A 27,722-nucleotide genomic window follows, 5' to 3' on the forward strand; every position below is an offset into this window, starting at 1 on the left:
ATTGCCACTCTACTTAGGTTGAGAGAAACAAGTGTTCTGAATGTACATTTTTTTTGTGAACTAAACCTTTATCTGAGAGCACAAACTACTTCACTGAGAAGATTGTATTGTCATCCTTGTGCTCTCAGGTGACAACAGATTGAATTCTGGTCGCTGAATGTTTATGAATGTGGAACTTTGCAAAAATGCACCTAAACAACTTAAAACATGCTTCTTGTGCTTTTAGCATTCTGTGCTTTATTAAAAAATTAACTTTAATGGTGAATTCTCTTTCTGTATGTCTAGATCTCATTTGCTTTCAAATAAATCAATAAATCATCACTCCTACTTTACTGACAATGTGTCTATGTGCTTTTATTTCTGTGGCAGTAACAACAGCAAGAAAGGAAACGTGACAGAAACGGAGGCATTCATAATTGTACTTTATTACAGCTGCACCATATACACATAATCCTCACTTCAGCATACTGTAATGACATGTAAAGCTAACAGCAGGACTTGCATTTACAACAGCTATACAAATACAACTTTTTTTGGTTTACAAATCAGTCGCTTGTGTAAAAATCCTCAGTTACATTCAGGAGGAGTTGCTATGTAGCTGTTAATCACTTCTGCTGGCTTTGGATGGCACACAAGTAATCACAACACCACCACCACCACCACAGAGTCTCTTGTTGCACGATGGTAGTTCAATTACAAAATAATAACATGAAAAGTAACTTTCAAGACACTTAAGGAGAAAACTGACCGTTGCCCCTGCGGCCAACCGAGTCCCAGAAACTTGCGGTGCGGGGCCTTCAGGTCCGAGTTAGTTTGTCTGGGGGCATGAATCCGGCATCTCCCAGAGTTCTGAGGGCCACCCTGCCGCTAGGTCGGATGGTGAGCCACGTGATGCTGCCGTTGTTCAAGCCCATACGTAACCAGCCCTCTGGAGGAAACTGCAGGGCCCTGAGCGAACGAGACAGATATGAGTAGGCGGGCACTTATTGGCATGGGATATTATCCAGTAAGTCATCATTTGGAAAATATCGAACTCTCATGGCTAATTAGATGTACTAAATGTCCCTTTTAACCAGAAGCCCAGGACAAGCAGTCACCAAGAAATGCACAAGGCTTTATGTAGCAGTTACAACATTAACATTAAACAGGAACTTTCCTTGAAGGAATCCATTAGTAGCACAGTGACACAACTGAAGCACAAATTCAATCTTGAAATCTCATGAGGCATAACTGCAGCTTAGTTTAAACACAATGGTTAGCAAAGCAAAAGGCCCCACTCTGGCCCGGGCCGAGCCGCGACCACAGTGCCCGCTGACGACACAAACCTGCAGACAAAATAACGGATGACATTCGCATGACACACGATGATCTCATAGCTGTCCTCCTTCTGCTTGGGGTCAGCCCGGTGGATGTAGCGGCGGAAGGCCGCCTCAATGCGAGCTCCATCCTCGTGGTACTGCTGGAGGACGGTAGAGATGTTGAAAGCCACTTTTGTCACATGAAAGGGGTTCTGTCTGAACCTCTCAGTCAGTACAGAGTCAATACATGATGCTGCTGTACACTGTCAGGAATGTATGAAGAGTTTCATTCCAAAATAAGGCCAAACATATGGAAAACGTTGCTTCTGGTAAAGGCAAAATCACAACTGAACCACTTTAGGGCAGAAAACCTGCCACTGCACTCCTCTCTAAGAAATTTCAGTGGCTAAATTTACATTCATATAAATAATCCAACATTTAGAGTAAGGCATTACTGAATAAGATGTTTACATGGGATGTCTATAGGATTGCTCCATTTACAATCCTGTTTGCATGCAATTATGTCTTTCTGTCATGGTGCTTCCATGTTCTAAGCTCTTCCTTTGGATGGGAGTTTTCCGAGATAAAACTCAATCTCAAGCATGTCGAGCATGTCTTTCTAGAAACAGTGTTCTGGTTACTCTGGAAAATCCACAGACCTCACTGTCGACACTCTTCTTTGTAACCACTTTCTGCTGAAGGTAGTGGGGTCCATAGATTATCCACAGTAACCAGGGCAGTGCTTTTGGAAAAGCACATACTGTTAGTCTTGAGTTTTTCAAATGTTATCTTTCAAAGCTGTCAAGTATAACAAAACTACGTGCATGAAAATTATTTTTCATGTCGGGTGAGCTGATCCTAAGTCTTAAGTAATAAAATCACCTGTACCAACTAAATACACACGAGCAACTGATAATCTAACAATGGCAAATCCTTTTGAATAAGTAAAATGTGATTTTAAAAAAAAAAAGACTGATCAACAGCTGCCAAGCTCCCTTAAATGTTGGCATTTTGGAAATTGACTCTTCCTATGATCCATTCCTGTGGCATTGCACTGATGTATTGGCTGATTTTTGCAGCCGTAAGCCTTAACAAGTACTTGACAGGACACCTGCACAGACACGCGGGTTACACAGTTACCTAAACAAGGATATGTAAATACAGAAAATCTGGGCAACAGCCTGCTCTAGAGGTAGAGTGAGTGTAGTTTCTCTCACCACAGCATCGGGCTTCCAATGAGTGACGGGTGGAACCGGCTCAATAGGTGCTCCCTCTCTCAGCAAGTCACAGCTCACCAGCTCCACTCCTGGACCCGTACGACATTTGGGGCAGGGGAAAAATGTTAATATACATTTGTGATGTTCAGCATTTCCGCACCAGCTGTAACCGGTACTGTACTGAACCTAGGTTGCTAAAAATGAGACAGTAACAAGAATCAACCAAGATCAAACGGATATGAATAACAAATGGAATTGTATAGTTTATAACCCTCAAAGGGTAATCACAGTTTACCTGACTTTTCAAAACCTTACAAATTTACTTTCCACACTTTTCCCGACTAGAAGAGTTAAGAAGCCTGGGTGTTCTTGGCAGTGCAGCACTGAAAGGCAGTGTGGCATCTATTCACTACCTGGAAGATGTTTGCTGATGATATGTGCAGTCTCTGTGGCCCTGGCCATGCTGGAGTGAACGAGGACATCATACTTCAGTCCCAGCGCAGCCAACCTCTGGCCCGTCAACTCAGCCTGCTCACGACCTGGAGGTGGAGACACAACGGTCATTGTAACAAGTGACTGGTCTGTCTGATCTGTCACCAAAATGTTGGGTACAATTTGGGTCGGACAACGGGCAAAGAGAATGCATATTCTCTCCCAGCCTACAGCGGTGCTAGGGCCCAAGCTTATAGGTGAACTTCTTTGACTGAAATCACTCCCCAGACTGCTGTTTGGTATACCTTCCAAGTGACAGTAAAGGGGAAAATATTAAAAGGACCAGTGTGTAGGATTTAATGGCAGGTAGCCGTGAGGTCGCAGACTGCAACCAACTGAGAACCCCCTCCACTCACCCCTTCCTTTCCATGCATGTAGGAGAACCTTTGGTGGCCTTCAGGTAACATAAAAACGCTAAAGGCCCTCTTTAGAGCCAGTGCTTGGTTTGTCCATTCTGAGCTACTGTAGAAATGTGGTGGTGCAACATGGCATTCTCCATAGAAGAGGACTCGCTCCCTTTGCAGATATGAAGGGCTCATTCTAAGATAACGAAAACACAATGATTCTTAGTTTCAGGTGATTATACACTAATGAAAACATAATTGTGATTATTATATTCCATTTCTGCCATTAGAACCAGCTAAATCCTACACACTAGTCCTGTAACCAGCCATTGAATAACAGGACCTAATGGAGTGAGGATCCTCTCCTTGTCACTGTTCCCACTCAGGTTGTACTGGGAGTGTCTGATGAGGAGAATGTTGCGCGTAGCTTTGGGTACGCCGTTGTCCTGCTCGGAGCTGGGGTCCTCGGTTGCGCTCTCCTTCTTCTTCCCATTGGACAGAGCAGCTGGGTCTCTCCTGAACAGAGTTAAGACGACGTGATCTTGAGATTAGAGGTGGCTTTGTCTCACATGGTTAACTTGAGGCATGAAGATCTGGGTTAGCACGACTATGATTTAAGATGATGATGACCGGTATGAAACTTTGAGTAACTTGCATACATCTTTTTTTTTTCTTTTTTTTTTAAAATCCCTACGCCAAACTCAATCTTAAAAAGCAACTATTAATAGATGACTGGCTTGTCAGCAACAGCGTAGCTCGGAGTTTAAGGATCATCCTTTTGGTCCAATCTTAGATTCGCCATGCATCTACAACACCAAATCAATTTAGCAATATATTAAATTTAGTCCAATATGTTCTTTCACCAAAATCAATCTAAATTTCACTGCGACTGATAGCCGACTATTAAACTGATAGATATTGGACAGAGATTTGAACAGGCGTTCCATCCACACGAAAGGGAAAGGTGGAAATGGAGGAGGATGAACTCGTCTAGCTACGTTCAAATAATCAGTCAAGAGCAACGCGTAAACGGCCACATACTTGTCCCAGTTGAAGTCCCAGGCGTGTCCAGTCGGGGCTGGTGTGTGGTTAGCAGGTGTCCACGCCGGCTTCGCAGCTCGAAGGACGGTGAATCTCGACCACCGACTGGCCGCCTCTCCGCGCTGCTCTCCGAAGTATCCGTGGGAATCGGCAGCGGCAGCAGCAAACAGCAGCACGGCAGAGCTTCCGGCGAGCCCGCAAATAAGTTTTAAAGTTTTCCTGGATGACATCCTGCGAGCCACCGAAGACGCAAACTAATGCTAGCTAATTAGCTCAGCCTTACGGGTCTACCGTTAACGAGCTGTAACGCTATCTCTCCTCACAAAAATATATGGCTTTGTTTTGCTAAACGGCGTTTCGCGGTTAATTCCAACTCCTGCAAGGGAAACCAAAACACGTTTTGTTTCCTGTGGCGCAGACGTTTGCTGTGCAGCGGCTCTTTAGCTAAAAACTAAAACTAAAGTCGGCACATCAGGTAGTCAGCTAATCTTTTCAGTTTCCTACAAACATTACGGTGGCGCGCTTGACCCAAAAGAATCGGCTTTCGCTTTTCAGTCCCGACGTGTGCCACACGGGGGCGCTCTAATCCGCCAACCTCCGGCGAGAGCTACAGCGCAGCGGGGCCTGACTATTTTCCGCTCGCCGTGGAAGAGAAACGGTGAGCTCCATTCAACGTGTCGTCGGGGCCCCGTCTTTGAGCTTATGAGACACGGGCCTACAGTTTGAAGTCGGACAAGTCTGAACACAATTTACATGCAGTTTCAACACTCACAGGAGCGTTTAACGATGCCCCCCTGCTGTTTTCCAGAACTGTTTGAATGACAGGAGACCGTGAGCGGATCAAGCAAAGTCATTTTAAGAACTGGAATTGGGTGTACAGTGACTGTACCGAAAATAAGATTTTGATGTAGACACTAATGTAAGATATGCTATGCCTATATATATATATATATATATATAGGCATGACATATTTTTCATTAGTGTCTGATGATTTCGTGAATATATATATATATATTCGCGACATCTCCCGGGTAAAAATGAGTGCAGAGTGTCCGGTGAGATGCCAAATAATCAACATCATGGCCCCAGCAATTTTCTTGAAGAAGACACTTGAAGGGTTTGCAAAGAGGCTCCACCTTTTCAAGCGGTTCAGTGACCTCACTAGTGGGCAGGATTGTAAGGGTGGGATTTCCAGGCGTTCAGAGAGCCCTGTGTATTCCTGCCTCTCTATCTCAGGATCTATGCGGCTGCTGCGGTAGCGAAGACGGACTGGTCGTACCTTTCCGATCCATAGAAAGATCTACATACCGGGACACTCGAGCTTCTTTTTCTACATGCGACTCCAATCGGAATAAATAATTGAGGAATGTGGAAATTACAGAATGCCCAACAGCGCTGGAAAGAGATTTAAACCCACCAAATACATCCCAGTGTCCACTGCTGCCACACTCCTTGTGGGTTCGACCACTTTATTTTTCGTTTTCACGTAAGTTTGCGTCGCTTCTTGCTCTTATTCAGTGCATGCCGGGATTTTCACACACCGTGTGCCTTCCGATGACACAGTCGAGAGTGGATTGCAGCTCGAAGTTTGCATGGGTGAATTCAGTCACTTAGGTGGAATAAGTGGTTTTGTGGGGAGTGTATCTATCCCAGCGGGGAATCTCGCAGCGGTCCTGAAATGGGTTTTGCAAAGGGGCAGCCTCGGATGCTGCCTTCCTGTGCAGCCTCACACAGACCCCTACGGCCATAATACCTGCCAGGCAAACTTCCAGTAAGCCGTGCAAGTTCAAAAACGCTATGGCCGTGCCGGAGACCACAGCTTAGGCCGCAGATACTCACTTTCCATTGAAGAAATGCCGCAGGCAGTTGTTGACAGAATTAAAATGGTTGCATTGGCCCAGCAGGCGGCTGTGTTTGGGCGGTTGTGCTTGATCCGTGCACACTCAGTTGGGATAGTTACAGTGTCCCACCACTTATCAAGAGGCATTGTAATTATTCTAGGCGAGGGCTTTCCAAAGCGGGGTCCTGCAGGGTTCCCCAGCTAGGTTTCAGTGCGTCCGCTTTCTCGCTCCACCTGGGGCGTAGACCCTAATTTAGGTTTTCCTTTGGAGAAAATGCGATCAGCCGAGGTTTGTCGGCAACCCCCGGCCCAGACCAACAGGTCCCCGCTCTCTCAAAAGCAGATTTTGATTCAAGGGTTCTGACAAGCTGGTGACACAGCTAGTCACAAAGTCTATCAGCGGGCATCACAATCATGCCAAGGACCCCAAAGTAGCAAGGCTTTCATCCCATGACCCCGCATCTGATAACTGAGGAAGTCAGCGCCATGACTTAAATGCAGAGCCGAAGCTGTGGCAAGGGCAGGTGACAGCAGAGAGAGTAATGTCTCTGGTCTGAATCATCATTCCCACACACACTCCCCTCTAGTGCTAACCCCACAGGTGAATGGATAATCAATGAAATCAACGTCACGCTCAATCTCACATCCACAAGGAAGATTGAGGGGGCTTGAAAATCATTCCGGGGACCTCTGATCTAGACTAACAACTGTAAGGATAGATCACTCCGTCCTATGTAGACTCGGTCTGTCTGCTGAAGAATAAAACCGCTGAATGTGATCCCTCGCCCTGAGAGTGGGCCATTTGACAGTGTTTGAAAGACCATATGTCACAGTTGCCGTTGGGAAAGGAATGTTGGAGGCACAGATGATTCGCTGCAATGGCACCATAAGTGATCGCTATCATTTTAGAAACATTTTGTACTTAGTATGTCTTCAGTTGCTAGCTTTTGTGGATCTAATGTCGTGTGTGTGAATTTGTAGCATTAAATCAGGTGGTGCTTCTTTACACACATGTATCACATGCAGACTTTTTCTTGTTAGGCATAAGCAAGATGCAGTGAGAGCAAGATATGGCTCACCTGGACAAATGCATGAAGACATATAAAGTGCTTCAGCTGCACCCTGAGTGGTTTTGCACTCTCAGTCTCAGGTCAGTGACCGAGACTGAAGGAAACATATGGTGTTTGTGGGATGTACCGGTAGGTTTTATCTTTAAAAATCCCAGCACTCCTTAGTGCACCGTCTAAGGCTTTGCATAAACAAATGGACAGTGAACGTCTTGTGATTTCATCTGAGATCTGCAGTTCACTCATGTTATTTGCAAATAGCAGGAGTCAGGCTTTTTGCTGCCTACATCTTTTAAAATATTAGCAGTCCTTCTTTTGCTCGGGTTCAGGTCACTCTACACTTCAAGGTTCATCCTCCAGCAGATGGTTCAAGGGTGAGGATTAAGAGTTTACTCTGTTGCTCCTTCATTTCCCAGTAAAAGGCCCAGAGGATTGAGCCGCGTATAATGGAACTCCCTGGGGAGCGGTGCACGTCAAAACTAGGCCATGCCTCCTCATTCTGAAATACACATCCATTCCATCCATTATGATGAACCCAGTCTGGCCTTGTCGGTGGCTTGAGTGCAAAGCGACACATTTACAGTAAAAACCACAGAACTGTGGTATGGCTTTATCTAGAGTCTCTTAACCAGAATAGCATGCAATGAGTGCAACAGTAGGAGCATTTTAAGTTTTCCTGTTGCCAACCTTGTTTGGCAGCCACAAAGGAAGACACGCAGGGGTTGAAACTAAATAGCTATACCACTCCCTCACATGCACTCATGTACAACCGAGTGCCGGGGACACAAATCTTTTTTTTTTCTTTTTTTTTTCTCTTATTCCTAGGCCGCAGTTTGTTATAGGTCTCACTGTAACCAGCAGGCCACTTGGTATCATACGGGTAAAGGAGGATGAGACCTGGGGTTAGCACTGGCACACACACTCACAGACAAACACATTATCCATGGTGTGTTGCTGTGTTGGGCTTACTGTCGCCTGACAGTTTGTGTTTCCCACAGAGATCGAATTAGAACACATTAGTACAGCAGTATTTATAACTTCACAGCATGACCACGACTCATCATAAAAAATACTGGAGTTAAATTAAGGTTTTAGTCATGGTTTAGCATCAGAATATTATCCCAGTCTTATCTGGGTCTATAATGAGATCCTATTATACAGTAGCTTAGACCTCTCACTATGTCTAAATTTGTCCCAGTTCTGTATGGCTGCATTGAAGAAGCTTTATTCTACCTTATGGTAAGGCAGCCCTCAGAATGGCTTAATCACTGGCCCTGACCATATGCCAAATGAAGAACCTGTTCTGGAAACACAACGGCCAGGATGACCACTCTCATTTGTCGCCAATCAATTGATCAACTGGACAAGACCTGAGTTCAGCAGTTTTTGCTGTGTGGGGGTGAATTATGAGAGAGGCAGTCAGTGGTGGCATTTGAGGCCGGCACGTCACCAGGCTGATAGCAGAGCTGTGCATGAGTACAGGCCTGGCAGGAATCTAATCTTCAGCTTCCACATCTGTTTCCTCCTTTTCACTGCAGAGCCATTCAATCAGGCTTCATTCAGACTCTAAAGCATGCATTGTTTTGCATTTGTGCTCCTCTGAATTTCTTGTAAAGGTTTTTTTTTTTAAAGGTATTTCCAATGTGTTGGTCGAGAGAGTGCAGAGTTATGAGAAGATGTTTTACTGTAAAATGTTTGGGACAAAATGGTTACATAGACTACCTCATTTACACAGTACAGGAACTTTGTCTACCCTCACGACAGGCCTGGTAGTGCAGCAGAAGTGTAGCATTCCTCTGGTAAACTTAGAGATAAGGATACAGAGACATGGGGCATATAGGCTAAAACTTAGCCACAACTCAAAAGTTGCAGTTTTTCAACCTGTGACTAATAGCGAGGTCAGAGTTTACAACATTTCGAGGCTATCGTTTCATAAGTTGCAGAGCAGTGTCAGCCGAATACATCTCATTTTGAGTGACAGTAGTAAAATGTGGGATACACACAGCATCCTGCTTCACTGGCTAATGTTAGCTAGCTTTAGCCAAGCTACTTTCTTGAAATAAAATATGCTGCAGTTTACCCACCTACTTTACTTACTGTATATTACTCTCACATTAGAGGAGGTTCGACGGAGCCCTGCGCCCCAGTCTGAGAACCCTGGTTTAGGGATGTAACCCTGGGGTTCCTTATCAAACCTTTTTATGAGATAATTTATTAGCGTAGACTAAAGGGTTCTGATCCAGATTTAATAATGTCGTCAGTCCCTTTAGCTTTATTTTTTTAATTTATATTATTCGTTGTTGATACTGTATGTAACTTAGGTTACATTCAACAATAATATGGTCAGGTCCAGTGGTGTGAAATTCACACTTAGCTCTCCCACTGAGGTTACAGTCCTCTCAAAGCGTTCACCTTTCCCCCTCTTCACTTCTTCACTCTGCTGTATGTAACATCACGGTTTTCCATATCTTATTAACTGAAGGTCTAAAGACATAATTGAATGTTTGTTCATTGATCCTAATCCGAGTCTTGCATGTGAATATGTTTGCTGAGCTGCTGTCGTCTTTTTGTCAAGGGGTTAGGTTAACAAGCTTGTAATCATTAATGCCTCACTGCTTGGCATTAGTGTCCATTAGAGCCAGTTTGCCGTCGTCCTGTGCATCGTTAGTGGCTTCGAGGCGCCCTGTGTTTGACTGTAGTTAAATGAATTGTTGGTTTCACTCATCCTGTTTGTGCTCGGTGTTGGAGCCAGACCATCTTGGCTGCCTGTTTTTAAATATTGCTCACATGACACTGGGACCATTTGGGTTTAGTTTGTTTATTTATGATAGAGATATTGCCAAGTTTGAGATGTTGTAAGGTCAGACTATTTCTCAGAAGGAGTAAATTACTAACTTACTTGTTATTAATATGCCCTAATAGCTCTTTTACTCTCTGCACTTATGAACAAGTATCTATCAAATCTAGAAACCAGAGAATCTCAGCCTCCCCAATGTGATGCTCATGTACAGCAAACTGAGAAGTAAAAAGGACTTTCTGACATGCTTGCACAACTTTAACTTCCAAGTCAGCTTGACAGAAATATTCCATTATTCCCATTAGAATAGCAAATTTCATCTCTTAAGGCAAGCTCATCAGTATTCGTCTTCAACATGTCCTACCCATCGTGCCATCAGAATTATTCACTGAAATATTACTATTCTCTCCTCACATACTTTCCCATTATTAAGTTTCAGCCCCTCAGCTGAGGTGGATAAGGAGCTATCCTGTCCTCATGTCACACAGAGGATAAAACTGATAATCTTGATGAGGCTGAAAGTACACGATGGACGTAAGAGCTCACCAGGGCCAAAATATCCCCTTGGTCTATTCATAAAATCCATCTGGGGCAGTCTGCTGGTTTGTAGAGATATCTGCTTTATTATTATTTTTTTACCGATGAGATAAAAACCAGTAGCAGGTAGGTGCAGTGTGCCCAGCTTCGTCAGATTAGATAACGATGTAATTTCCTCTGTAGGTCCTCATCCATCAGCACCTTGGAGAGAGGGCCTGGAGATTGACAATTGCAGTGCAGGGTTGTGTCACTTCTGCTCTCAGAAGGTACTTAAGGGGATAGGCAACAACGAACTGAGAAGGAATCTTATTTCACTTTGAGCTAATGCAGAGGATAAGGCCAGAGTTAAAAAATTGACCAAAAGCTCTTTTTACTTTTCAGTCTCATTGCTTTTGATGGCATGTTTTTAGTTTGTTTGGTGGTTTATGGTTAATTTTCATTCTTATGCTTTCTGGTTAACACAAGGCACGGTTCCAACCTGTAAAATTATTACAGACTGACCAATCCCCTGCTGCAGCTTCACAGCACCAAAGCTGAAAGAGCAACTACATGGTGTGGTAGCTAAAAAACCATGTTTCCATTTTTATTAAAATATCAAGGTTAGATCAGAGTGAATGACTTTATTAACTGTGAAATATTTATACTTACAAATAGTCCCTACATTTGTTATGCCCATCCCTAAATGTCCTGATTTCATCAATACAGAAGCAAAACTCCTTTGAATTTTCTGTTTCGTTGATACCATTACAAAGTACCAATCTCAGCTACTTTCTATTTAAATCCATCAGCGTTGTATTGTTTCCATTTATGGTGTAGAACATTACTACTGAGAAACTAAACTCTAGTATTGCATATGCCACTGGTAGAGATCCAGTGGGTCTCAAGTGGTGCTCTGGGTACTCAGGTGTCCTTGAGACAAAGTACCTAAATGAGAAAGTGGTCAGTGCAGTGGAATTCATTTGAATGTATCCCAGTCAGTGTACTGTATGTATCAGTAGCGAGCCATCAAGACAAGTAAGGCAAGCAGTGCTTGACCAGTTAAAGTTAAAAATAGACATCAATTAGAACGATACTGAAGTGGAAGCGATGTCTCTTCACATCTCAGAACAGCGTTCTGTCACATAAAGGATCTGATATTGCCTGTTATTGCATTCATGTTGTGATTTACTGCTCTCTTATGGCCACAGTGGGCTATTCTCTGGAAGCTAGGTTGACTACCAGCTGTTGCATCTATCATTTCTGTCATTTTCATGGGCGTGACCCTGTCCCATTGTCAAAGGCCGGGGCTTATCAAGCAGAGGTGGGAGCAGCATTCTTTTGGATCATTGCGCGTGCACACTATGATATGCATGAGAAAATTATGTTGTCTTTTCCTCCTATACATTAAGAGGTAGCAGTAGTAAATAATCAAACAAATTCCAGTGTGATTTATCATCTTAAATCAGTATACGTTGTCTTACTAATCACCTTGGTCAACATGTGATGATGATGAGTAAGGGTGTATTGTTAAGCAAGGAAAGCTTTCACAGACATACAGTATTTATTCATTTCACATATTTAAAGTTAACCATGTAGAATACCCGATAATATAATACCCAAGCCTTTTAATTCTGTTCTGCTTATCATAATAATATATTTTCCTTTCTTTAAATCAAGGTTTAGGTTGTAGAATTAATCTTAGCGACTTTGGTGATCTGCTGAATTTTCCTGTAGTGTAGTGTAGCTGCCATAAAAGTGCAGGCATTAATGCCCCCTTTAGGAGGAATTGGAATAAATTTGGGGATCCCTTAGCTTTTCTTCCAGCACCATTTTCTGGTCTAAATTTAAATTTCGGTTTATGGCCAAATACCTGCAAAACTAATGACACTCCTATCAGCCTCAGTTGTACTTTGTGTTTAGTGCTAATTCACAAATGTTAGCATGCTAACATGCTAAACTTTATCCCTGCTAAACTGTAGCATGTTTTCAGTGTGAGCATGTTAGCATACTGTCGTTACCATTTAGCTCTAAGCACTGCTGTGAATAACTATTGCCTCATAGAGCAGCTATCTTAGCTATAAACTGTGTCTGTTTTTAGTCTTTAGTGGTGGATGTTATTTTCAGATGTATCATTCTTTATGTGCAGCTTTAACCTTCAAAAATCAGTAAAGTCATGTAGCTAGCTTCTGTGGTAGAATTAAACAAAAAGTTTCTCTGGAATAACATAAATGTTTTCTGCATTCAGAAACGTATTCGCATTCATCACATTTGCAGGCAAAACAAAAAGCTATTTAAGAATTTTATTTAGAAATTTGTCATTGTGAGCAAGTTTGAGGCTAGCTATTACTGGTGCCCTGACATTGAAACAGAAATGCAAACAGAGCTAAACTTGGATGGATTTTGTTGATGGTTTTAAGATGTCTAACGTCAGACCCCAAAGACTCACTTGAAACAGTAAGGAAAGGAAACAAACCCGTGGTGTTACTCCAGCGGGAACTCAACGTCTGAGTCTCGACTCCATCGCTCATATATTTTTAGCTACTGACTGTTTGACAGTAATGGGATCAAATGCGAGTTTCTGACAAATGGCTTGATCTAATAGAGATCCAACAGAGTGTGGTTCTTAAGAGACATCTGAATGGGACTTCTTTGGCTTGGAGAAAACCATTACCAAACAGCTAATACATCCAAGATACACACATACACACACATACACACACACACACACACACACACACACACACACACACACACAAATCAGTCCTGTCCTCCGTAGCAGGGAACTACATATATCAGCTTGTCTGTCGAGGCATGGTATGTCCAGCTGTTGTGTCTTCTCAGAGTAAAGATGTAAAATAGTGGTTTTCATTGGAGGTCAGGAGTCCAACGAAGGTTCTTCAAAGAGTCCTAACAAAACAACAGAAAAAAAATGTAGTTAATTTCATTTTTTCTGTTATGGTTATCTCGCTTACAGAATTACTTCTGTGTTCACTAAAGTGGAGTAACACCTCTGCTGCTTGGAGCCCTAGTCAGCCCTAACCTGTAGTATAGTTAGTGGCCATTGTACAAAGGCAAACTTTTACTGAAGAGAAAAATAATCCTGAGCTTCTCTTCCCTCCATCAAGGTTCAAGTATGCCTGAGCAGCAGGTTCCTGGCAGAGCTTTCATACAGTCATAGCATTCTGCCTCTGTCGGTATAGATGAGTGAAAGAGGCCCAGAGAAAAAAAAGACCAGATCATCTAATCTCATTCCATCCTAACCTTCCTGTCACTGCTTGACAACTAGGTTAAGATAATGCTGATCCTCTTCCCTGGCACTCTAACATGCATCGTTTAGCAGGGCGACTGACTACACTACATGCCACAATCCACAAACTGGTGCCAAATTAAAATTACATTAAGCTTCAGGTCGAGGCAATTTTCTTGATTTGGTACCTCTGTAATTTTAATTATCATATTTGAGCTTATCTGACTGTACAAAAGAGCAACAGTTTCCTCTGTGATAAAGTAAATGTCTGTGTACGTTTCTACATGTGTGTAATAAGAATCCCAAAATGCAAAGTACTGTTACTGGAAAAAAATGTATTGCATAATCCCTCAAAACAAATCAATGTGTTCCCTGTTTTGTGGAATGATCCAAATGGTTGTAATGGAGTCCCAATTTCAGATAAAACCCCATTTGTAAAACCACATGTTTTTATCAGGGTGAGAATATTGTTTGCAGATTAGCATGATTTATTATAAATGAATAAAAGCATGAACATCCTAATCTGCAACAGCAGGTGATAAAGGATCAAAATTGTGCATCATGCTCCTAGCATGATTTTCCAGCACATGTTGAGCTTTAATAGAAATCAGAGCTTTCTAAAATTAGCCCATCCTCTTTCTGCCAAGCTCTGAACTTCTGTTTTCTGCTTGTGCACTCTTTTGTAATATGCATGGATTAGACAAATTTAATATGCCTTGAAAAACAGGGCAGAAATGTCTTAAATTTGCCCAAATGTGCCATTTCTACTACAGATCAATAGAACTGGAGGAACATTAAGATTCTTTTTGTTTCCTGCTGGAACTCGTGACTCTACTCCTTTCCTAATGTCTATTTAAAAATCATTTTGGTTTCTCTGAAGCAGTGACTTTCTGGAGCTCTGGTGCTTGCCAGAAAAGTAAATTGTCCCTTGTGATGCCATAGTTGAGCTAAATGGATCCATGTGGATTCAGTACACAGCAGTGTGTGGGTGAAAAGTGCGGGAAAGTGCAGTGAGGTGCTCCCAGAGTTTGCTGCACTCCACCACCCTCCCACCAGCCGAATAAGCTGAGGCTGCCTGGAAAGTCTCCTCTTGGGGAACATGTGGGATTAATTTAGACCTCCAGCCTCTCTCTCCATGGGTGTCTCCACCCTGTTTCCCCTCGTGTTGTTTTGCCAGAGGGAGACCATGGCTGGTAATAAGTAGAAACAGAGCGCTATGTCTTAACACCCTCGGCTGGAGTGTCTTTCTGAGAGATCAAGCAGTCTGTAGCAGGCCGAGGCCCCTAGTGTTTACAAGAGTGTAGCCGTGTCTATCTCTGGGACACAGAGGAAGACGGGCAGATAGACTCTGTGATTATAAGGGCAGGTCTTCCGCATCTTGCCACTTTTTTTAGGTAAGTGATTTTAGAAGTCTGTGGAGAGGGCACATCAAACAAAGCCGCTACTCGTTCGTGTGTCTAGTAGAGTTCAACCATTGAGCTACTGTAGGCCAGTATCAACATTTTGAACTTAGAGCTGCTGTATGAAAATTTTCATCACGATCATAGTATCTTTCAAATTATTCTAATTAAAAAAACGTTTCAGTAGGAAATGTCGAATTTGAATATATTTCCAGAAAAACTAGACAATCCTGGTGAAGAGTCATGCATTCTGTTTGGTGTGTTTTGATATCTTCTTGACACTTCCACCGGGGGTGCAAAAGACAGAAAGTTTCAAATAACTACGTGTATGTGAAAGGAATCGTTCCTAGTGACGCTCTGAGTGAGAATCCACGAATAATTAGCACCTGACTCTGCAGTCCCTCCTAGCTCTATCGAGCTTGGTAGCATTTTTCAGCTCATTGTTTTGGTTTCTGCCCCACACCTTTATGGTTTGGTTCACTCTCACTGCTCTCACCGCAGTCGTTTCCAGACCCAGCAGCTAGCTCAAGCTCTAATAACCCAGTCAGCATTTGCTGGGTGGGTAAATAAGCAACTGTTTGCCAACATGTATCTAGCCATATCAACTTAAAAGGTAATAATATGTTAGTGTTTTGTTTTTAGCTTGTTTTTGCTGAAGCCAAGTGGCCAAAAAATCAGTTAATGCGGGATTAAGTTACAAAAAAAAACATGCCAAATTTAACCAGCATTCCAAGCTAATACTGTTGTAACATATCTGTCTAATATGCGTGTGCGTGTCTGTCTATAAATACAAGTGGTCGCACTTGTCTTTGAAGCCTTGGATACAGGGGGCTCCAGCCAGGCTTTTTTCTGTTAGACTTTTGCCAGTTCCCTTTGTACTTCACTGCAGAGGTGACTTTATCCTGTCACGTCTGTCACATGCCATTATTTCACACCTCTTTGGATAGTTTATGAATAGGCATCAGTTTTATATAAATAAAACGGCTCGACCTGCCAAAGCCATGTAATGTCTTTTTTTGCTTAAAAACCTATTTTAAAATATACACAGACTGCGGCACCAGCTTGTATTACAATACAGATAGGTATTTTGCTTTGACATCCAGGGAATTGTGATATTGTTATACCTTTATCTTCTCAGAAGTTGTTTAATTCCGAAAAGGCCGGCAAAACATGTTTTATACATTGAGTGGTTAATTGTGTCGTGCATTAGCTGTTGTTTGCTTTCTACCAATGCCTCACCTTTTAGTTTTCACCCACTCTCCATCCTCCACTTTCATATCTGAAATGGTGAGTGAACTCCTTTGGCACCAAAACACATATGAAAAGAATAGACAAATACAGCCCTACGATTTATGATTTATTTTTGCTTGGACTAAACAGGTTTGTTTGACTGTTAAGCCCCTACCAGTAAGCTAAGCTACAGCTAGAATGCAGAGACAGAAAGGAAAGCCGAGTGAAGCTTCACCATGAACCAGTTAGTAGGTGGGCCACTCTGCTCCAGTTAGTCACAGTGTTATCTTTGTCTCAAATGTTTATTTAAAAGAATGGTATCATGTTTGACAGTGGGGATATTTTAAAATGAGATTTAATTCACAATGATCAAATGTATTTCGCCATTCTCAATGGATTCCAGGTCCAGTTCCTCCTAATATAGTGTCTGAGTGTCATATGGAGAGAAATCACTCCCTGAGTTTGAATCTTGAAGCTAGCTTTGAAAGGTCTGAATACAGTTTTCAGTCTGAATGTGGACTCAATTTGTGCTTGTGTTTTTAATATTTGAATTGACTTTGATTTTAGTCCCAAGGATTGTTTTATTTAGGTATTGTCGTTTGTTGAAACAGTAAAAGAGACCCACTTTAAGCGGCTGTGTTATTTTTATTACACAACATGGCAGACAATAAAAACTGTGTTTTGAATTAATACTCTTGATTTTGGGGAAGGAAGTTGTTGACCACATCTGTGACAGAGATGGGACTCTGAACCTTCTGCCGGAGAGAAGCCAGCCAGCCCTGAGCGGTGGATTTTCTCTCCTACACTGTTTTCTTTGGCACAGCAGTGTGCAAACTTCTACAGAAAAGCCTGCAATTTTTGTGAGTGTTATCCATGTACAGCTGATGAAGTCATAGTTGCTCTATCTTTGACTGAAAAAACATGGACAGGAAGTTTGACTTTGGATCTCTGAGCAGAGAATTCTTTACTTCTCACTCATACTTCTTCAGATAAATGATGGTCAGTGATACACATACAAAAACTATGGTAGTTCACATCATTGAAATGATAACAAAGCTGTTCCCATGTTCTATTAGTGCTATTGACATAGCACGTTAATGTGGAATGAGTCAGTCAAGCATTTTAATAGGGTGGTCTGAATGTTTTTGTTGAGCAGTGGGCAGTGTGGTTCAGCAGTCCTCAAAGTGCTCTGGACCCTTCAATATGCCTTGGCTTCATGCTACCTTATCTCTTCCAGGATGAGGATTATTTTGCTTTATTTTGCCTCTTGTCTTGGGTTTGCTAAATCCCTCTCCGGAACAGTGACTGCCAAGTCATAGCGCTAGTATGCACAGCAGGCCTGTCAAGCTTTAAATTTCCACACATGATGAAGTGTGTTTATCTGCTCAAATGTAAGCTTATCATGGGTATGTCCAGCTAACAATCTAATACCTACAGTTGTATGCAAAATTGTGGGCACCCCTTATAATTAAATTAATTAAATACAACCCCTGCAGCGCACATAAAAAATTAGCCGCTCTTCAAATGTTAATGTCAATTTTTATTTCATGAACTTAAAAAAATTAAAAAGTAATTCCAGCATGTGCAAAGGTTTGGGTATCTTTCTACTTGTAAAACACTCAGGACTCCATTAACTTGTTAGGCCTTAATAGACCGGTTAGGACTTGTAAAGCAGGTTAAGAATTGTCGTTAGGAAATGTCAGCTGATGACAATTCAAGAGCTGAAAATGTCGGTCTCTTCAAACCTTGTAGTAACTTTCAGCAACCATGGGCTCCTCTAAGCAACTGACTGAGGGTCTAAAATGAAGCCAACTGATGTCTAAAAAGCATGGGGGGGGTATTAAAAGATATCAAAGCACTTCCAGCTTGAAATTCCACTGTTCGAAATGTGATTAAGAAATGTCAGCTAAGAGGAACTGACTAGACTGAATCGACTAGACTAAATCTGGAAGACCAAGAAAACAGATGAAACTGCTGGTCTGCTGGACAGAAAGTTGGAGGAGCTGCTGGAAGATTTAGCTGACACAGGAGTGGTGGTGCACCGTTTCACCACGCTGTGTTGATTCACAAACATTGTCTACATGGGAGAGACATCAGAAGGAGAGCTCACCTGCGACCTCAACACAAAAGTCAACTTCTGAAGTCAAAGTAACATCTGGATAAGCCAGAGTGGTTTTGGAAACAAGCGTTGAGGACAGATGTGGTTAAGATTGAGCTCTTTGGCCACAACCATCAAAGGTGTGGGTACGGAGAAAAAAAGCAGCAGCATTTGATGAAAAGAGCACCTTCCATCTGTTAAACATGCAGGTGGAAATTCTCTGGGGTTGTGTGGAAGCCAGAGGCACAGGAAACATTGCACGGATAGAGGGAAGAATGGATTCAACTAAATATAAGCAAAGTCAGGATCCTGCAGTCAGGCAGGAAAGTGAAACTGAATTGGGGGGTTGAATGCCCAAACATTTGCATACAAATGTACGACACCGTAACCCAACTCATTGCTTTACTACATCGCATTACTTTCAAGGCCCAAGAGCACATCATTAACTGAAAAGGTTACATTCAGTTGTTTCGGTTAAAGGTTACATAAAGAAACCCAAGCTAATATTGTTCACAACTATTGCATCAGAGTTTAGGCTAATGTAAGCCCTTTATTGGATTTGGGGATGTTTACACTGCAAAAACCCCATCGAATGTTATTGAGATTGCAAAATTACATTTGCCAAACACATCTGTTAGTCCTCATCCTAAAAGCCCTTTTCCCAAATGTTAAAAGTGAAAATTCAATGTTTGACTCTTTTAATTTAGATAATTTTGTTTGTATTTTCAGACAAGATTACGTTAGACTGAAATAAGAGTTTTATTTTACATTTTTCCTAATCATACTTATTGTAGGACTAACTAGCTCTACACGGCGCAATACAGGACCAATGCTGATTCTATATTTATGTTTCTTGTAGCTAAAAGTATCATCACCTGGTGGGAATGCTGATGTTTTGCTTGGGGCATGCAACTTTAACCTTAGTCATTTAGCACAATGTGTAGCCATGAAGTTCATAATTAAAAGCCTTTTATAAGATCATAGTTTTAAAAGGTTTCAGTTGGAAACATTAAAAAGAGACGGCCTTTCCAGCCAACTCATGGAGCTAATGTTAGCTTAATTAGCTAGCTAGCTAAAGCTGATAAAATCTGCCAGCAACCATTTCAGCATTCAGTCATTTCATTCATTTCAGTCACAGCTGGCAAAGTTGATGGTCACCTGCCAGAAATGTGAAGCCAGAACTGAAAGCTTGACAGGGGTGGCAACAGTAGCTTAGCGGGTGCAACTTAAGCACTGTGGGTCCTCTATCACTTGAAGGCCCAGGGAAGGAGCTTTCTCTTGCCTCATCTCGTTCAGGGTGAGGATGGGTTTTTTTTTTTTTTGTTTGTTTGTTTGTTTTGCCGCTTCTCTTGGGGCAATTGAGTGAAATTATCCATCTTGAGAGATAGGCTGGAACCCAGAGCCTGGCCTTTTCTGTGAAACAGTTAATGCAAGCTGAGACCTCACACACTGACTACCTACACAGGCAAAATATGCTGTGCCTAATGTGTAAAATACCAAAAGACCTGAAGCAAAGTGAGTGGTGAACTAACACAGAGCCCTTGGGTGTTGCTGCTCAGAGCAACACAGTTTCACTGCCACCCAGCAGTGCCACTTTACTCCAAATTAGGATCTTTTGGCTCTTGGTTAGCTAGTGCTTAATCCAATGGGCACACGGCAGTGATCTAATTCAGTGACCTGGTTGCACCCAGTTAGTTCAGCAGCCTAAAAGCATTTGATCTGAATTGACATGAACAGCAGACTTTGTTGTTCTCAAAGTCTGTTGCACAGCACCCCACCCCCATTGCTACTGCCACCATGTCCATTGTCAGGAGTGTGAATAATTGCTAAAGTCCTTATTAAACTACTGTGGAACTATTAGCCACCAAGCCAAATCCAGCTGATCCCTCAAATTGTTTTGATAGTATTCCCTGTTGACGGAAGGGCCACCATGCTTACATAGACAGGGGCCGATTACCAAGTCTAGACTGACCCCTACTGCCCCTAAATTTGAATTCCGATGATGTGTTTTGTTAGTTTCCTAAAATAATCGCCCAAAATGCAGAGGTGACTGGAATATCTGTTACACGGTATTCAGTTGATGCCAGGGTTTGACAGATCCATGGGTGGGCGATACATCATGCTGCAATCTGCACTACTCAGGGTGCCGTCCTTCCCAGTGAGGCCTCCAGCTGTGTGTTGTGTGATGTGCAATGTCTGTGAATGTGCAGCAACAGCCAAGTTTACCAGACAGCTTCAAGTGGACCATGTTTAAGTTCAAGTCAAATATTTACTCAGCTCTATGTCTCAGGACATTTTCATCTCCCTCTCTCTAACTGAAATTCTACTTCATTTCCCTTGTACCCAGAGAAGTTTAATATGCAGCAGTTATAGTGTATCTCTTTGCATTATTCCCACGAGCACACTGGCTTTTAGCTTCACCTAAGATCAGACAGGGTAACCTGTGAATATGAATTAGTTTGTTTTATTGATCTTTATACAGGGCCGTACCCTGCTCTGTACTCGCTGCCCTCCTTAATTCATTTTACATTCTGATCCTGCACATCCTCCTCTGCCATGGGTTTTGTGAAGATGTCAGCTTGCGTCTGTTCACATTTTTCCCTCAGATACATTCACCTCTCTGGAAGTTTTAATCTGCCTAAAGTCTTTGCCAAAATGAAGAGCAGGTTGCAGCAGTTAGGTTGACAGGTGTTTCACAGACACCTGCGATAAGAATATTCAAGTGTCAAAATCCCAAGCATGATGCCATGATTGAGTCTCTGCGTTCAGTTTGTGACAAGGTAAGTTGTCTGAGGAGATGTACATGTTTTCCTCGTCTCACTGTGGCAGGCTAAAGCCCCTCCGATACGTGCCTGTGGGTTTAGCATGCCTTGCACAATCTGTCTTGCTCTGTATTAATGAAATCATTCAGGGCTGCGGTGCTTATCTGTGACAGGCCCCGGCGTTCCTCCTTCCTATGAACATATTTCTACCTGCACTAATGCATTGGGTGCTGCAAATTGAGAAGCTTCCCCTGAGAATGTGCAGAGAATGTTATTAGTGAGTCTTAGGTCTTCCCTGGAGACCTCATTCACATTTTACTTTCAGAGCAAAGTTTTCTTTCCTCTTTTGAAAAGAATTTCTAGTTTGTTTAAGCACTTAGGAAGTTTGAGTGCAAATATTTTTGCAGCTTTTTTAAATTATTCCAGCATTCCACATTTTTGACGTACTGTATTTCTTTTATATTACTGTTCTTCTGAATATTTTCCTAGCAAAAAGTAAAATGGATTTTTCCAATGTGACAAAGCCAACTGTATTGTTGGCAATGTGTGCAATAATCATGGTGTGCAGGCCACAGTCTTTGCTGCAAGAAATCAACAGTGTGTTTGGTTGGGCTTGCATTGGCCTTGGTGATTGACAGATATAATCTCTCTCCAAGAACTGGAGAGATGACCAACCAAGGAGCCTCAGTGGTGGGAGACTGATTTGACTGAAAGCCCAAATGAATAGTTTCCTGAAGGTGGAAGAGGAGGAAGAGGAGGCACGGGAATCGCAAAGAAACTGCTGAGCAATCAGACACTACACCTGGCTCCGCGAAGCACCAACAACATAAACAGTTGTTCAGGATAGTACAAAGTAGTAGCAGTACAGCTGTCTCACTCCCTGAGCTAAGTAAAGACCCAAAGGAGCCCGTACGCAAGCTTAGCTCAAATGTCAAACTTCAGCCTGGACTCCAGAAAAACGTCAGCTCAGCTCTGGCAGTAATGGGCGATGATGTCGTTTTGTCTGAAGCAGCCGAAATAAGGTCCGACTCTTAGCAGGGGGTGATAGGGATTGTGACAACAGCTGCCTGTGCAGCCTGCTTTCTTGTGGCATTGCTTGAAGCGTTGTGGCAAGTGGAACAGGGGAGCACTGGCACATATATGAAGAGACGAGGCTAAAGAGGAGAAAATGGCAAAGAACAACGTGCAATCGTGCATCAGCCCCATGCTTGTACTGTGGATTCCCACAAAATATTTTTAGACCATCACTAATATAAATCACAGCATCTGTCCTGCAATTTCAGGGCCTGTCATGATATTAGTCATGTTGACTTTAACAAATTTGCCCGTCACAACTGTCTGCAGCCTGTTCAGTCTTAGAAATGCATAATTTGTCATGGTAACAGACAGAAATAGGCTTTTCACATGGGAAAAGAAATTAAAGGTGTAATCTAAGCTATGGTTGAAAATGTACAAAAATGGCAAACTATGTATATATACAGTAGATGAACCATAAAAAAAAATGCTAAATGTTTTACTTAAGCTCTGTGAAATATATAGCAACCAAATCTGGATGAAACAAGCTCTTTGATAAACATGTTAGCTGCGCAATAAATGTATTTGAATATGAACATGTACAAAGACCTTTTTCTTCCCTGCAGATATGTCGACTTTTGGTGACCTTAATTAAATGGCTTAAATGGCATTTACACCACACTACACCCATGCTCTGTTACATTAAAACGGAAAGATGGCAGCATATTTACACATCTGTACTGTACCTTAGCAAAACGGCACATTAGAGTCATTTCAGATGGATAGCTTCCCAGAGACTACTAGTGTAGCACTGGCAAACTTTACAGTAACTGTATGAAATCATTTATACTGCATCATATCAATCTCATCAGACGTGGCTTTCAGTGTCTGGATGATATCCACTGTACAATCTTTTATTGCTGTAGACATTAAAGGCCCAATCAGACTTTTTTTTTTTTTTTCACACAGCCTGTGAACTTTCTAAGTGTTTTTTAGAACTATAGAACTAGAGAGGACATTAAGAATGGCTGCAGGAAAGTGTTATAAACTATGAACCTCCGCACTTCTATCAGTTTCATTAGTATAATCACCATATAAATATGTCTCCATAGCTTGCGGGGTCAAAGTTCAGTGTGACTGAGCCAATGGGTTAGCAAGAGCAGTAAGACGTGAAGCCGAGTTGTGTATTGAAGTAGACTATTTGCAGATGTGTGGTTCTACCCTGAGAGCACCATCGACAAGGAGGGAGGCTGCTGGTGCTGTCAACACATTTTTCAAGCCCTGTCGCGGTGATGCCTCGTGGTGCGCTTAATGAAGCGCAGGCTGAATGAGCAAGGGTATTGATTTTCTCTCTAATGGGCTACGCATAAAACAGGAGCTAATTATTTTCTGATATAGAGACTATACACTGGAGAAAGTTCATGGAGGTAGAGTGACATGACTGTGACGTGGGTTCATATCAGCAGCATACACACAGTGATGAGTTGAAAAGTGACATAAATGTATTTCCTCTGATTAAATTTAAAAGATCTTGTCAGGTTATCTATGAAACAGCAGACAACAGTTTACAAAGAAAACAGAAAATATTAAAGCTGCACTACACACTATTTTTTTTTAATGGATCAAATGACTACATATAATGTGAATGTTATCACTCATAGTGACAAACCCACAGAGAATTATAATCCAACTGCGTACACACAAAACGAAAACGAAAAAGTCAAACATACAGCATTGAGCTTCTGTTTACATTTAACTTCGTGATTGGCTTTGCAAACATCATAGAGACTGCAGAGGAATGTGTCAGTGTTGCAGCATTTCCTGTAATTCACTTTTCATTTTTTGGTAGATTAATAAGGGACAAGATGTGCTGCAGAGAACTACAGCAAACATCTTCTGTGACATCCCCTATAGCACAGAGGAACCACGTCTCCCCTTTGTGTCAGGCAAAGCCTCACCTGCAAAGCTTTCTACCACAAGCACGTCAATGTGTAACCAGTTTTTGGCCACTTTGGGTGCTCATCTGTCAAACACTGCTTCATAGAATCACGCGTCTTCAGCTGCTTCACGCGTCTCCAATTGAAGAGCTAAATTAACGTTTCAGGATGGAGGTGTAACAAAGATTTTTAGTTAAAGGCTGTAATATCCACATATTAGCAAAGCGGTGTAGCGGTCCAACCATACAAGTTAACCATACTAATTTCCTCTCACACTCTTGCAGAGCAACAGAGCTGCTGTTGTCCTTATCTGCCCTGCATATGGACCCTTAGTACATGATAAGTGTGTTTACTGCTCAGTCCTTAGCAGTGTGTGCTACTGCTTTACATTCAGTGTGTGTGTCTGGGCCAGAGAGCCAGCGACAAGGGCTGCCATTCAAACACTTCACTGTGCTCATTTACAATCTGCTCTCCAAGTTGCCAGGCTAAGTGGTGACTGAGTGAGGCCTATTTTTTTCCCTGAGAATTATACTGAGGAAACAGCTCTGATTAATTTTTTATCTTCCTCTACTTGAACATTTCAGCCAAACACTGTACATCATCAGGTAGAGGGAAATGCAAACATGAATAAATCTTGGGACTTTTCACCACCTTGATGGAGACGTTTACTTCCTGGCGATATCACGAGCTTTTACATTTGAGATTCACAGAGTTCTCCCTTGCATAAGGTCTGAGCACCTGGTGATCATCAGTCGACTTGTAATGCCTGGCTGTGGCTGTGACCTGTCTCCATTGGGTATGAATGGAACAGATGGGCCTGTGGCTTAAGTGGGGAAGTGACTCTGCTGATGACACCTGTGCATCACGAGTGTGCTTCTTGCTCCTGGAGATATACACACTGATCTCATAATGTAAGCTGAGGTCAGATCAGTCTCAGGCAGACGGGCATAATTAGTTGATTTGACTGTATTAGACTGCAAGTGTTTTGCTTCAAACAGTAGTCACAGAATTTAGCTGCTATGTGTCTTACATGCATTTGTATCCTCTTGGTTTTCTATTTTCAGCAAGGTCAGTGGCAGAATATTAGCATAATGATTTGATTTCTTTTTTAAATGCTAGTGCTAGCCTTGCACAATTAGACTTTTGGTGATTTTAGGTCTAAATACTAAAAGATAAGGCTGGCATTATCTTTTTTTTCATATATTAAAAGACCAAAACCAACAACGTGGTAGTCAGTCTCTCAATACTTTTTGACTGCCCTGTCTGTGGCACCTAGTCTCAAGCCCATTGCTTCTGCTGAAGGTGTAAATCTTTAAAAACGGGTCACAAATATATACTTTCATTAAACGTAGACTCCTTTAACAGCTGGACTTTGTAATTTGATAAAGCTTTACTCAAACAGGAGTAAAGAGTGTGTTTGTTGGGGACTATTTTAAGGCGCGGATTAATACACCTTTGGTCCTCTAGTGAGTATTTATGGCACCAGGACAATGTACAAGCAATCATAATCATGGCTGGAGCCAATCAAAGCTTACATTGGGCGAGAGTAGGTGGGGAGGGGACAGGTGAAGTTGCTGCATGTCTTTGGACTGTGGGAGGAAGCCGGAGTACCTGAAGGAAACCCCTCGCAGGCACAGGGAGAACATGCAAACTCCACACAGATAAGCGCTGGCCAAACTGGGGTTCAACACCAGAATATTCTTGCTGTGTGGCAACAGTGCTAACCACTGCACCAACGTCGCCCCCCCCTAGTAGCGACAAATAATAAAAAAAAATACATACTGTATACAGAGACCTTATATTGATGTGAAAGGACTCAAAAAGCTAGAAGATGCTTGTCAAATAAAGACATTTCTATGATAAGAAGCTGTGACAGAGCACAGTCTGAATCAGCCTGAATATTGCACACTTCCTCATTAGCCTGTAATGGAGATCAGTCCTCTTTTCTCCTATTACACCCGCTTCAGAGGAAATGGAGTTTCTTAGCGACACTCTGTTGCTCGGGTGCTGCCAGTCTCTTTGATGCCAGGGCCTAATGAGGCTTACATTATGCCACAGCTGGCAGAGGCCTGGTCTCAACACCGGATACTGACTCAGGAGGATCAGGGTTCTGCTGGAGGCTTGTCTTCCTTCCAGAGACCACTGTCCAGTCTGTTGCACTTTGTGTACCAACACCCACACACACACATCTGCCACTCTGCATGTAGTAAATTTATTCAAACTGTACTATTAGCTATGATTTCAGTATTTCAGAGCATGAAACTTGGATCTATTGGTATCATCACCACCTATCCATCGAATGGAAACATGAACCTAACAAAAGATCTTAAGTAGCCTACTGATTCTTTAGTGAAAAATTGAAAAGAGCGTCCGCTCAGTGTCTTTGTATGTAACGTTATCAGTTAAATACATACTTGGGTGTTGAATAAATGACCTCAAAAAGGCACATACAACTACAGTACTCAGTTGACACTGTGTTGCAATAACCTAAAATCCGGGTCCTTGCGTTAAGCTATTATTTTTAGTGGTTTGGTACTTCTGCTGTCAGTTTACAAAGGTAGGATAGTGTTTCCTACGTGGCCAGTAAAACATATCATGTGTACCACTTTGAGTATCAGCTAATGGAGCAATTCGGGAGGCTTATTTCCAGCCTTGGAGAGACAACCATACAGGATAACACACTTCTGATGCTCACACCCCCACACACACCTGGCCCATGTCCTGCTTATACATTTGCACGAACGTAAGAAAACACACGGGGCACATATACAGGCAGCAGTGACAGTGGGAAAAACTGGACACTGCTTTGCTAAGCAGGGTTGAACAGTAAAATGCAGCAGGTTGTTGTAACATTTTTTCCCCTATTTCTCTCCATGAATAAGATAATGTTGCTCCAAAGCCAACACTTCATTCCTGCTAGCAGGCACAAAACAACAGTTCAAATCTTTGGTGTCAGACGGAGGAAATTAGGTTTGCATGGGGGGGGGGTTAACAAAAAGGCATAAACAAACACGAAGAGATTGCCACTACAATTACAGCTCTTGTTTCCCCGTGCAGAAAAATAAAACCTTACAGCAGGCGTTTAGCTGGAATGATAATCTTTGTTGCTGTTACGTAATAGATTTTAGTTCCAAAGCTCTGTGCTCAAGCCATTTGAAATAATGGTATTGGATGTGTTTCAAATCATTTTATTGGGTCTCTAGTGAAGCCTGGCAATTTTGCTTTTAAGTGACTATTGCTTTTGAAATAGCTAATTGATTGCTATTAGCACAGAGTCGCTGTAGCTAATTGGAAGACTTTTAAACTGAAGGTACCAGAACCTTGTTGTTGATCCACTGCATTTCATGTAATAATTCAGAGAAACTGAAAATTGCTTTTATGGGTCTAATGAACTAGTGTTCACATTTGCAAGCCTTGGACA

At 42.2% G+C, this 27,722-nt stretch overlaps 2 protein-coding genes across 6 annotated transcripts in view; one reads left to right on the forward strand and one right to left on the reverse strand.

Annotated features, from left to right (window-relative positions):
• Window positions 1–405: 405 nt before the first annotated feature.
• pgam5 (PGAM family member 5, serine/threonine protein phosphatase, mitochondrial) lies at window positions 406–5,130 on the reverse strand. 4 transcript variants are annotated; one of them, XM_040154228.1, is made up of 6 exons: window positions 4,393–5,130; window positions 3,695–3,867; window positions 2,929–3,054; window positions 2,516–2,604; window positions 1,326–1,459; window positions 406–948 (listed from the first exon to the last, which is right to left on the reverse strand). In XM_040154228.1, the coding sequence occupies exons 1-6, from the start codon at window positions 4,620–4,622 to the stop codon at window positions 798–800; spliced, it is 903 nt and encodes a 300-aa protein (XP_040010162.1). In that variant the 5' UTR covers window positions 4,623–5,130; the 3' UTR covers window positions 406–797. The 4 variants fall into 4 exon arrangements, with proteins under 4 accessions (XP_040010162.1, XP_040010163.1, XP_040010159.1 ...); XM_040154229.1 differs by having other exon boundaries at window positions 1,326–1,456; window positions 4,393–5,124; XM_040154225.1 differs by having other exon boundaries at window positions 2,516–2,610; window positions 4,393–5,118.
• A 373-nt stretch (window positions 5,131–5,503) lies between these two features.
• zdhhc8b (zinc finger DHHC-type palmitoyltransferase 8b) overlaps window positions 5,504–27,722 on the forward strand; it is a 70,285-nt gene continuing 48,066 nt past the window's right edge. The window contains exon 1 of one of the 2 annotated variants that reach the window (XM_040154221.1): window positions 5,504–5,879. In XM_040154221.1, the coding sequence (XP_040010155.1) occupies window positions 5,776–5,879 (104 nt within the window). In that variant the 5' untranslated portion in view covers window positions 5,504–5,775. The remainder of the gene's footprint in view (window positions 5,880–27,722) is intronic. The other variant, XM_040154222.1, reaches the window with a different exon arrangement.

The sequence above is a fragment of the Xiphias gladius genome, chromosome 19 (assembly GCF_016859285.1).
Source record: "Xiphias gladius isolate SHS-SW01 ecotype Sanya breed wild chromosome 19, ASM1685928v1, whole genome shotgun sequence".
NCBI lineage: Eukaryota > Metazoa > Chordata > Actinopteri > Istiophoriformes > Xiphiidae > Xiphias > Xiphias gladius.

Excerpts from the sequence above, each read along its gene's own strand:
- pgam5 (XM_040154225.1), bottom strand. The coding sequence starts at position 4,622 with ATGTCATCCAGGAAAACTTTAAAACTTATTTGCGGGCTCGCCGGAAGC. Across the intron at positions 3,055-3,694 it reads GAGGATCCTCACTCCATTAG|GTCGTGAGCAGGCTGAGTTG; the intron begins GTCCTGTTATTC and ends CTCCACCTCCAG. Across the intron at positions 949-1,325 it reads ATCCGTTATTTTGTCTGCAG|GGCCCTGCAGTTTCCTCCAG; the intron begins GTTTGTGTCGTC and ends TCGTTCGCTCAG.